Below are 11,504 nucleotides of genomic sequence, written 5' to 3' on the forward strand. Positions count from 1 at the left end.
GTGGAGCAAGTCTCATGAGACGCGGTCATGTAAGGTTAGCCCGGGCCGCTTCATCCCACCATCCCGCAAGAAGCAAAGTACACAAACTAAAGCAACAAGAGCATCACCGCCCACAAAACCATTGTGTTCTACTCGTGCAACAGATCTATGCATAGACCTGGCTCTGATACCACTGATGGGATTCGTAGCATAGAAAACAAAAATTTTCCTACCGCAAGACGAATAAATCCAAGATCTAATCTATGGAACACCCAAGATCTAATCTACAAGATCGAAGCAACGAGATGGAGATGAGACTAACCCTCGAAGAGGAAAATTGGCGAGAACCCTAGGGATTGGCATGAAACATTATCAGAAGCTTTGTGGGCCTACCGCATGTCATGCCATGGAGCTATAAAAACTTCGCCATACCAGCTCGTCTATGGACAGGAAGCCGTATTGCCTTGGGAAATTACGGCTGGATCAAGACGTGTCGCGTTTCAAAATGATCTAACGGCTGAAGAATATGCAGCCCTGATGAGTGACACTATTGAGGATGCAACGGAACTTAGACTTTGGTCATTGGAGAAGATTAAAGAAAATAAAGCCAGGGTAGCTCGTGCATACAATAAGAAGGTGAGACCAAAGGAGTTTCAAGTTGGTGATCTAGTATGGGAAGCAGTGCTGCCATTAGGGACCAAGGATAAAGCATATGGCAAATGGTCTCCTAATTGGCACGGTCCATACAATGTCGTCCAGGCCTTGAAGGGTAATGCATACATGCTAGAGCAACTGGACGGCGTTAAGTTCCCAGTAGCCGTCAATGGTCAACACCTCAAGAAGTATTTCCCAAGCATGTGGGATGACCAGTAAATGAAGTATTTCCCAAGCATGAGGGGGGCCGATTGGAAATCGGCCAGTAAAAATTTTTTTATACGAATCATAGCCGATGCTCAGACATCGACTTGAGAAACATGGATACCAGAACAGCCGATGCGCGATCATCGACTTTAGAATAATACAGAAGCCGATGCGTAGCCATCGACTCTAGAGGAACAAAGATCAATGTAGCAGGTTGACAGATCGGTGTCATCTGAGACGTGTCTCCCGTTGGATTTGCTGGATCTGTGCGTTTGAGATCGGAAGATGGCGTTGATACGAATTGGATCTGTTGACCGCGTGAATAGGCAACTTTTATGGCCTTAAGGCATGTCTATGGCATAAGCCGATGCCCTGCCGTCGGCTTTTTGTATATCAACTTCGTTTGACCATCGGCGAAATCGACAAAGAAGCAAGATTAATTGGGGAATATCTCTTCATTAATAAAGGATTTCTTACAAGGAAAGAGCCGATTGCTCAAGGAAGGAAGAACAAAAGAAAGGCCTATTGGCCGATCTACTACTACTGCTAGGCCTATACTAGTGGATCCTAGTCTAAGGGCCGTTGCTGCCCTCGTCGTCGTCGGAGCTCTCGTCGGCGCTGCTGCCGGCGGGCTCCTCGTCACTGCTCCAGCGGCCCCCAGGGGGGGCCTCGTCATCTTCATCATCGACGTCGTCATCGTCGTCATCGTCATCATCATCTGACCCGGCGCGGAACCGCTTCACCGGCGGGTAGTCCTCGAGGGAGTCGGTGTCGTCGTCTTCCTCCTCCTCTTCCTCGGAGGAGGTGTACCCGTCCCAGGAGAACGAGTCATCTTCGCTCTCCGATTCCAGTTCCCCGTCGGCGAGGAACTGGAGCTCTTCGTCTCCGCTGGTCAAGGACTTGTCGTCCTCGGACCAAACGGAGGAGGCGTGGTCCTCCTGGTCCCACTCTTCTGGGGCGCGCCTGTTGTGCGCCCTCATCTGAGCAGCCACCGGGTCCCACTCCGGCGTCGGCTCACGGGATGAGGAAGAATCGAAGAATACCGACGAGCTGGAGGAGGACGAAGAGGAGTAGAACTGGGAGGAGAGATCCGATGAGGCGGAGGAGGAAGAGGAGGAAGCCATTGCTCTGGATTGGGAATTTTTTGGTGCCGATAGCTAGAACAGAGGAGGGGGATGAAGAGGCGAATCGTTCGGCACGGTTAAATAAGGGAGAGCATAGTGGAGGTTTAATGCCATTGCAGTTTCCGAGGAAGTGATGCTAAAAGCTATCAAATCTTGCAGAGAAGTTGAGAAGGCAAGGTATCATGATGAAGAATACTGCGACGGTTCTGCTCTGCCACGACATGACCCGACGAAGAAAAAGCAGAGTGATTTTGGAATTATCAATTCCAAAACCAGGGGGGCATGTGTTATCACCAGAATTTGACCGAGTCAGAGGTGGGCCGCGATCAAGATTGGGCTTGAAGAAATACACATGGAAGAATACGTGAACCGGCCTTGTACACGAAGTTTGGGCTAGTTTGCCCTTGTATCTGTAAATATAGTAGGATACGTGTCGGTTAGTTGGAGTTTGGCTCGTGCACGGTTGGGATTATTCCCACATTAGAAAGTCTACGGACTATAAATATGTATCTAGGGTTATCAAGAAAAACAACAATCACGTTCATCACAAACCAATCTTGGCGCATCGCCGACCCCTTGTTTCGAGGGTTTCTTCCGGGTAAGTATCATGCTGCCTAGATCGCATCTTGCGATCTAGGCAGTATACGTTTATTCGTTGTTCATGCGTTGCTCGTACTGAAGCCTTTTTGATGGCGAGCAACGTAGTTATCATAGATGTGTTAGGGTTAGCATCGTTCTACCGTGCTACATGCTTCCGTCCATGCAACCCTTAGACGTCTAGCCGTCCTTACACCTTTCTTAGGTGTAAGGGCGGCACCTTGCTTGATCATTGTTTAGTAGATCCGATCCGTTATGATCGCTCCTGATTTTTCAAGGATTAGTTTAATATCTGCATAGTTAGGCCTTGCAAACGGGTTGAAGGATCCGGTAGCACGTAGGGTGTGGTTTGCTAGCCCTAGATAAGATGTTCCGGGGATCAACTTCATGTTGGTTTTTAGGCCTTATCTAGGGTTGGTTCATCGTCACCGTGCGTGGCTGCTAGGCTCAATCACGAATAGGATGTTCCGATTATGCGGTGAAAGCCCTAGATCGTTGTAGATCGTTTTAGCTTTATGTTGATCAAGCAGGACCACCATGCTATCGTAAACCCTTTACGAGTCATGGGTGGATCGGCTCCTGAGAGCCGATCGAGGCTCGTATTTAATGTTTACGTGTATGCCATGCAGGAAACTTAGCGAAGCAAATCCATCACCTTCCTGATCAGGTATAGATCAGGTGGCACGCCCTTGCACCAGCATCGGGACATGTGTACCAGGAGCTTTGCGGGCCGTCGCTCGGAGGGACCAGGGCCAGCCGCAGCCCTAAGGTTGTTCCCGGCTCTTCGTGTTGCCAGCCGTAGCTCGCCGGTGGGTTTCGGACGCCAACACAAGTAACAGCTGATCTTTGCTTGACGTTGGTCTAACGACGAAATTGACATCTAGGGCCCACTGTCAGGCTGACGTGGTAGTCAAAAAAGGTCAACGGAAGCCATCGGTTAAGGGTTACAAAATTCGGGGTGTTTTTGTAAGTTATTGTGGGGCCCACTATCAGTCATCTCTCTCCTTATCCCTTCTCCCTCACGACCCCTTCTTCTCTATCCACGGGAGCTAAATTTTTGGCACCATCGGCGAGGCTGGCACGTCCGCACTTGTAGGAGGTTGGGCAGGGACGGTGGCACTAGCGAACCTGCACAAGGAGGCGCTCACACCGTTCGCTATGCCAAAGAGCCCGCACGGGAAGGAGGCCGAGAAGCGACTACGGCGCCGGCGAGGCTGCACAGGGAAACATCCTCGCCGCCCGCGGTTACAGCGAGCCCACATGGGCAGGAGGCGGTGTGGCGCTCGGCGTGGGAGGAGGCGGCCACCTAGTTGCAGGGGGTTGAAGGAGAAAGCGGAGGAGGGGCGATGGACTTGGCCATCTTATCCAACTCCAGCATACCCAAATTCGCCGCGCACAGCTCCCCGATGGTGGTCAAACCTGGAGCCTTTCGCATGTGTGTCGATGTGCGGGACTGCAGCTTGGTCACACCCTTGGTCAGGAGGGCACTGCTCCACCGATGCCACCGCCACACCTCCAGCGAGAAATTACAACCCCGCCGCCCCGTCGAGAACCAGCAACGTGCCTCGCCGCCAATGCCCTCTGGGAAGCCAAGTCGACCCCCAGCCTCCTCCCTGCTCCACCGACATGGCCACCGATCTACGGCCCTGCTACATCGACTCAGCCGCCGACCTCGGCCTTCTCCACCGAAGCGGCCTTTGTGCCCGTCCCCTCCCCCTCCCCCTCCCATCCTCCTCTGACCGGCGAATCAAAGGCGGCAACAGCAGGCTGGTGGCCTCTTCCATCCCGGTTGTCCTGGCGTCTAGCACGATGGTGAGCACCAACTATTTTTTAGAGAGAAGAGGAGAGAGGATATGCTTTGACAAAAGTGGGTCCTTCCAAATTTAACAAATCGAAAAACCCAGACCAGGAACAAGTCTAACATGTGACTCCGCTGACTGCCACGTCAGCCTGACAGTGGGTCGTCATTAGACCAGCGTTAGACAAGGATCAGAACTTGTTAGCGTTAGAGTGGTTGTTTTTTGAAACTCTAACGTAAAGTGGTGGTTTTCTGAAACACTAGCCTGTAATATGGTGGTTTTTGTAATTTTCTCAGCGGGCCTAGGAACCTCCGTCCCCTTCCCCTTCTCCCTCGCCGTCGTTGAGAGGAGCCAGCTGGCAGCAGCCCGCGCAGCTGGGATCTTGCCGCTCCCGATCATCGGGTTTAGCAATGGCAACGGAGACGGCGGTAAGGGAGGCGTCACCGACGGCATGGGCGCGCTGGTGCCGGGGGCCATCCTCCTCGGCCGCGTGGATTGCGTGGAGGTGGTGGCTGTTGTTCGTGTTGTGGAGGATACCTAGACCTCTACCTTAGATGTGAAGATGGTGGTTCCCTTATGTGTTGTTCCTGCCCCGATGATGCTCGATACCGGCTATCTCGCCGGTGCTTGATCACTGGGGGGTGGCGGGGATGGAGCTCTGATCGGGGGGAACCCTTGCCTGACGGTCACGACGACGACGCAGTGCATCGGTCCCCTTCTTGGAGGCGGCGTCGAGGTATATCCACCCCCCCCCCCCCCCGGCCCACTCCCTCCTCCCGGCTGAAACCCAAATCCCTTGGATTGGGCAGCGGCGTGCTGGGGTCGTTTTCTTCCTTGGAGGCGTCGTTTTCCTCCCAAGAGGCATCGCTTTGGGACGAGGTGGTGGTGGAACTGTGTCGTGGAAGGGGCTACTGGCGGCGGTATTTGTATTGCGACGACATGGCGCCATGTTGTGACAACATGGTGGCGTGTTTGGTCGGTGTCATTGGCTTGTTGTGCTCTATGACCAAGTGTGCTCCGTGTCTGACGGTAGTGCAGGCCCTCGAACCTAGGCGAGAGTGGATATGTATCCCCTCTTCGGCGGCTAGTCCATGTTGGCTGACGTGAGGTAGGTCGTTTCTTCTTTCAGTGATCTCACACAAAAGCTTACATGTTGATGAGTGATTAGTGCGGGGGCCAACGATGATGTTCGCGGTCTCACTGGAGGTGGTCCTCGTTTTTGGTTCTTGCCCTGTCAAGCTGTCATGTGTGCCCTTCGTGCTCTAGGAGGAGCTACTCTATCTCATGATGGTGCGACGTCCTTCGATCCAAGACAAGAAGGCAGTGACCTTCTTCGGAGGTGGAGGCAGATGTCTATACTTCGATAGTGAGCCAGGTGTTGACGATTGTTAGATGTTTCTCCGATGGTGTTTTCTCGGCGAGTCTTCTTCAGTGCTCTGATCATACGGATGGACGAGGACCTTGACTTTCAAATTGTGTCTCTTGTAATTTTTCTTCATATTGCGTGTGTTGCCGCTCAACGCTTTATATCGTCCGATCATTGCTTTATTAATTTAAAGCAGGGCTGAGGTCTTATGTTTAAAAGATGATTGACTCCAAAAGAGATTCATTCTAGACATACATTCTTTTGTGAGGGTCTAGACATCCATTTTGAGCGAGTGCAATAAAAGTAAACATGACATGATCCATTAAACCAATCATGTACATACGAGCTTGGGTGTTTTATAAAATCTCAATCAACTAAGACGTAGACGGACCCATATTTTTTTGCATTTGCGAGATGAGGACCGTGAGGTGTTTTTATCAAAGGTTTTTTCTTCTTTGCTTCAGTGTCCCCCTCTTCATGTTTTTATCTAAATCACATACTCCCTCCATCCTCAAATAAATGAATATCTAGCTCTAAACTTTGTCTACAAAAAAGTGTACTCCTATCTTCACAATGCATTTTAATTGCTTCTCTCTCATTGCACGAAAATCAAACCCAATAATATTAAGCGCATGTTCGTTTTGTTTCCATGCATTTAGCTTATTAGAGATGAAATAATTAAAGAGCACATGTTCTTCTTGTTTCCATGCATTTAGCTTATTAGAGGTGAAATAATTAAAGAGGAGAGATACATCTTTCCAATATATTATTTACTTCACTTAATAATGTATCTTGGAAAACCCACATGTACACTTATCTGTGGAGGGAGTAGGGCTGTCCTAAGTATGATCAAACTAAGTGTTAAGGTTTGTCCTCACTCCGATTAAACTAATTATAACATGTATCCATGGAAGTTCTGTTTGAACTCAATCATTAGCCAGGATGACCAACTCCAAAAAAAAAAAGTAAGACCATTACAAACATCCATTCTCACACAGTTAAACAAAAGGAAAGAAGAAATATGAATGATGGGATGTCAATTGCGAAAAACATCTTTACCAGCACAAGAAAAGGGCAAACCAGAACTGGCAAGAGAAAAGGCAGAGGGGGCGTTCAGAAGCAATTTTCTCATTGTTACTTGACAACATTGAAAGAAAGAAACAAGCAATGTTAATTTGATTCTTATTTGAGACGAGATTCCCCCTCTTATCCAATCAGAGCATATATAGAATCCAATAAACCATGGAGCCACCGCAAGTTGCAAGCAATATAAAGAAATAACAGATGCGTTTGGCATGATGCCATGTATCATGTGATAGCTCTGCTACGTGTACAAATGAAATTTGTAACATAAAATTCCTTTTCAGCAGTGGCTATTGGCTACGGTGTCTATATTCGACGAATCTTGTATAGTGTACAAAATCCTTTTTGTGCACACAGCTTTTTTTTGCTATTACAAGGTCGTAACAGGAATGAAGAAACGTGACAAAAACAGGCGCGAGGAGAAAGAACCTTTTTAACTGGAGCAGAGGAAGCAGCAAGCAACAATTGAATGGATGATGGACCGAAATGGATAGGAAGAAGAAGGTTCCGTGATTTCCTTGCTCAACTCTATCCAGTTGATGGTTGATGTGTGTTGATTTTGAAACCAACCGAGGATCGAGAATTCGAGATCTATGGGATTAAGTGGTTGACTTTTGTCATGACGGCGGGGCTGCGAGGGGCATCGGCTGTGGCCCGGCGACGAACGGGTGCTGCAGCAGCTGCGCGGCGGAGAGTCGCTTGGCGGGGTTCTTCTGCAGGCAGCAGCCGATGAAGCTCCGTAGCTCTGGCGAGGCGGGCGCTGACGGCTGCGGCGGGTCGGAGTAGCAGATGGCGACCATGAGCGCGGCCCAGTCGCCCTGCCTGCCGAGGTTCTCCCCGAAGGGGAACCTCCCGAAGTAGAACTCGAGGATGCTGAGGCCGAAGCTCCATATATCGCCCGCGTAGCCGTCGTATGCCCCGTCGTTGATGTCGGTGTCGATGCGCTCGGGGCTCATGTAGGCGACGGTGCCCACGGAGGAGTTGCAGGGGTCCATGGTCTGGCTGAGGATGCGCCCCACCCCGAAGTCGGCGATCTTGACGCGGCGCGCGGAGTCGACGAGGAGGTTGGAGGGCTTGATGTCGCGGTGCACGATGCGGCGGCGGTGGAGGTATGCGATCCCGTCGAGCACCTGGCGCGCGACGTCGGCGAGGAGGCGCTCGTCGGCGATGCGGCGGCCGTGGAGGGAGCCGCCGTCCATGTACTCGAGCAGGATCTGCAGCTCGCCGCCGCTCTCGTACATGCCGTGGCAGCGCACGACGGCGGGGTGCTCGGCGGTGCGCAGGATGGCGATCTCGCGCGCGATCTGGCGCCGCACGGCGTCGTCGTGGTTGCCGTAGAGCACCTTGAGCGCGTAGGGGCGGCCCGTGGGGCGGTGGCGCACCAGCCAGACGGTCCCGCCCGCGCCGCTGCCGACGCGGCGCACGCGGTCGAGCTCCGCGAGCGGGGGCGGCGCGGCGTGGAAGGCTGGCGCGGCGGGGAGCGGCTGGGCGGCGCCGAGGGTGGAGGAGGTGGGGGGTGGGAGCGGGAGCGGGACGGCGAGGGAGGAGGAGACGTCCGGGCGCTGCGGCATGGGGAGGGTGAGATCCATGCGGCGGCGCGGCTTGCTGGGCGGGGCCGGGAGGCTGCTGCTGCCGCCCGGACGCATCGTCGTCGGCGTGGGTGGGTGGCCTGCCTGCGGCGTGACACTGCCGCCTCTCGGGGATTTGTTGGGGCTGTCGGGCTCGTTGGGAACGACTTGACGAGAGGAGATGCGTGCCCTGCTCTGCTCCTGCTCCTGCTGCGTCGGGTCTGAGAAAAAGGAAGAAAATGGGCGTCACACGCAGCGGCCGATCAGTTCAGTGCTGCCGTGCAGCATCAGGTAACAAGAAGCTGACGGTGCTACGTGCTGCGTCTCCATACCGGCCACCACGTTGTCACCAAATTTCGCCTCCAGAATTAATTTGTTCTAAGAGTGTGGCTAATTTCTAAAAAGGAGCAAATCACACAGCATCCGATCAGTTCAGTGCTACCCTGCAGCATCAGGTAACAAGGCACTGACGGTGCAACATGCTGGATCTCCATAGCGGTGATTGTGTCATGACCATTTGTATTTTTACCGTCTTCAGGGAGATTAGTTTTAGAATAAACCGCATCAGGACTATTAACAATATACTTCATGGGTATATCAACGACGTAGACTAATTTCAACATGCTTGGGTGGCCCATAGATGAATGATAGGCCTATGGTCCAAACAGGCGGTACAGTTGCTGATTAACCAAGATGGAGAGCCTAGCTTCAGAAGCTCTAGCTAGATCGGGCACCGCCTTAGACCTGTCGGATCCGTACCGATGTAGGTTAGCGGATCATTACATGTAAGGCAAGTTCTACCAATTAGGTTAGTGCTAAAAGAGTCCGACTTATACTACTCTTTGTAAAAACTCTAGATCTTGACATCTTTATAAGTTGGATCCACGGAGCCCTTGAAGCATAACCAACCCTCTCATTCTAATCGCGCGCTTGTTGTCCTTATAGTGAATTATAGCAACATGTATGATTTCGTCACCGTTGCGATATCTAAAACTTGGTAACTCGGGTGACCCGGTCCTAGAGACTCCTCGCCATATGACTCCTACGCCACACGGGCAAGTCAACATGGGTCAGACCAAAATAGGATCTTGGGTGAACAACTAACCAAAGATTTATAACTTAGACATTCAATTTTAAAGAATAAGGAGTAAAGTGAATGTGTGGGAAAAGAATTGGAACCGCCGGTGCGATTTACTCTTAATTTTAGGAAACTTGGTCAACAAATTCATCCTTGTGGACCAGGTTCCATCAAATTATTTTTCATCTTCTAGATCCATGGGCTACATGTCCTTCTTGATCTGGCCTACGGTGGAGGTCCTATGGTTTTATCTTGTGCGAAGATGAAGATATCCATGATGCATGTCCTTCTTGATCTGGTCAGAGTGTTGAGTTCCAGAAGGCTCCGCCGGTAAATGTAACAGTGCACCTATTGCATGCAGTTTGTTGGATCGGGTAGTATTCGGTCGTGCACACCCATGCTTTTATTCCAACCGTTTGATTCTGAAGGGATTAGCGCGAAGCTCTGTTCTGTGTTGTCATCTGGTGACATTTTGGTCCATGGTGAAGTCAGAGGCAGAGAATATCACGAATGTTGGATGGGAGGACTAGCAATGGAGGTTCACGTCTTTGTGTTGTTGAGGGATTTGCTTGGTGTTCCAGCCTCCGCAGCAGCAGTACGTGTTCCGGCCTCCGCAGCAGTACAAAAGTAGAGGCGGCAGCACAGGTGAAGTTCAGAGTTTTACCTTTCAGGGTGAAAATTCAAGGTCTGGCTTTAATTGGTTGTGTCTGGCAATGATCTTGTTGAAGGCATTATTTTGAAGGCGCGAACTATCTTCAGGATGAAAACCTAAGATCTTTGATCGGGCGACGATTGTGCATGTTCTTTGTTTCCTTCTTGGAGGTGTCGCTTTTGGAGATGTTGCAATACAGGCGTTGTCTTGGTGGTGGTTATATTATTGTTGCTAAGGCTGGAATACTGTAGCAGCACTTTTTTTCTTTGTTCTTTTGATGTGTGCATCGTACTGCCATTAGGGTATTACGTTGTTGCAGTGGATGGGTGTATTTGGTATATCTTGATATTAATATATTTCCTTGAGAATCAACCTGAGGTTGGGAGGTTAGGAGGGTTGTTGTACCCCCAGCCCACCAAAGTTCAAACCACAGGTTTGACATCTGTGTGTCTCGTAAAGGCGAAATATTCATTCAGTGGAAGGCTACGTTCCCGTCGACAGCGAGGCGTCTGTGGTGACTTTGTCAATTTCAAGGTCCAATCCACCGACTCGGTCTTTCGGAGGTGCTCGTAGGGATAGGATGTGTGTGTGTGCATTCTTAGGGGTGAGTGTATGCACGTGTATGTGAGCACCTGCATCTGTACTATGTTTCTATAAAAAAAAATTAATATATTCCCTTCCTTGAAAAGCAAGATCCATGGGCTACATTGTTCTCCATTCCGTTTTTTTTTTTCATTACGTCATTTCTTCAACTAATAGATTTGTTGCCCTTGTGGAAGTATATCAGAATCTTCTGAAGATGACAATCTTGTACCCAGTGTGACAACACGCGTGCTAAGAACCTGGCCAGGATAAGATACGTACTACTCCGTAGCAAAAATCAGATGCACCTGGTCATTAATGGACAATGGAGATGCCCGCTTGCACAGCACGTGCGGGCTCGACTATAATCAGGTGGCAAACAAGGAAAAAGTGCGTGGAAAAAACAGGAGCTGTCAATGAAAGAAGCCCTCGCCCTCTAATATCTCTTCCCTGGTAACAAAGCAGGCAAAGTCCACCACAACGTGTGATTGTCACGCATCCTAGTAAGTTCCTTATTTGCCAAGCATCAATGAACCCAGCCTGTTTGCCTCACTTTCCGGCTCATAACCCTGTTATAAACGTAGAAAAAACTTTACAGTAATGATGTACCGGCCTAATAATATGATGACAATGACCTTCGCCCAAACAAATGTGAGGAAATGCATCTGAGCGACCTCACGAAGTCACCGAATCTGCAGAACTTACACGTGATTAAAATTGAATTCAACAAGCTGGTTGGCTGGCGAATATGGTAATTAAAAGCGGCGGCTTGGCCACAGGAAAGCTATAATAACTCATGGCTCAGCCCCTCAGGA

The 11,504-nt window shown here is 50.5% G+C and overlaps 1 protein-coding gene across 1 annotated transcript; it reads right to left on the reverse strand.

Moving 5' to 3' along the window:
- Positions 1–6,932: 6,932 nt before the first annotated feature.
- LOC127317890 (mitogen-activated protein kinase kinase 5-like) lies at positions 6,933–8,601 on the reverse strand. The gene has a single exon (XM_051348493.2). It carries the CDS (start codon positions 8,453–8,455, stop codon positions 7,427–7,429), a length of 1,029 nt encoding a protein of 342 aa, XP_051204453.1. The 5' UTR covers positions 8,456–8,601; the 3' UTR covers positions 6,933–7,426.
- Between the last annotated feature and the right edge of the window lie 2,903 nt (positions 8,602–11,504).

Source organism: Lolium perenne, chromosome 7 (assembly GCF_019359855.2).
Source record: "Lolium perenne isolate Kyuss_39 chromosome 7, Kyuss_2.0, whole genome shotgun sequence".
Lineage (NCBI taxonomy): Eukaryota > Viridiplantae > Streptophyta > Magnoliopsida > Poales > Poaceae > Lolium > Lolium perenne.

Excerpts from the sequence above, each read along its gene's own strand:
- LOC127317890 (XM_051348493.2), bottom strand. The coding sequence starts at position 8,455 with ATGCGTCCGGGCGGCAGCAGCAGCCTCCCGGCCCCGCCCAGCAAGCCG.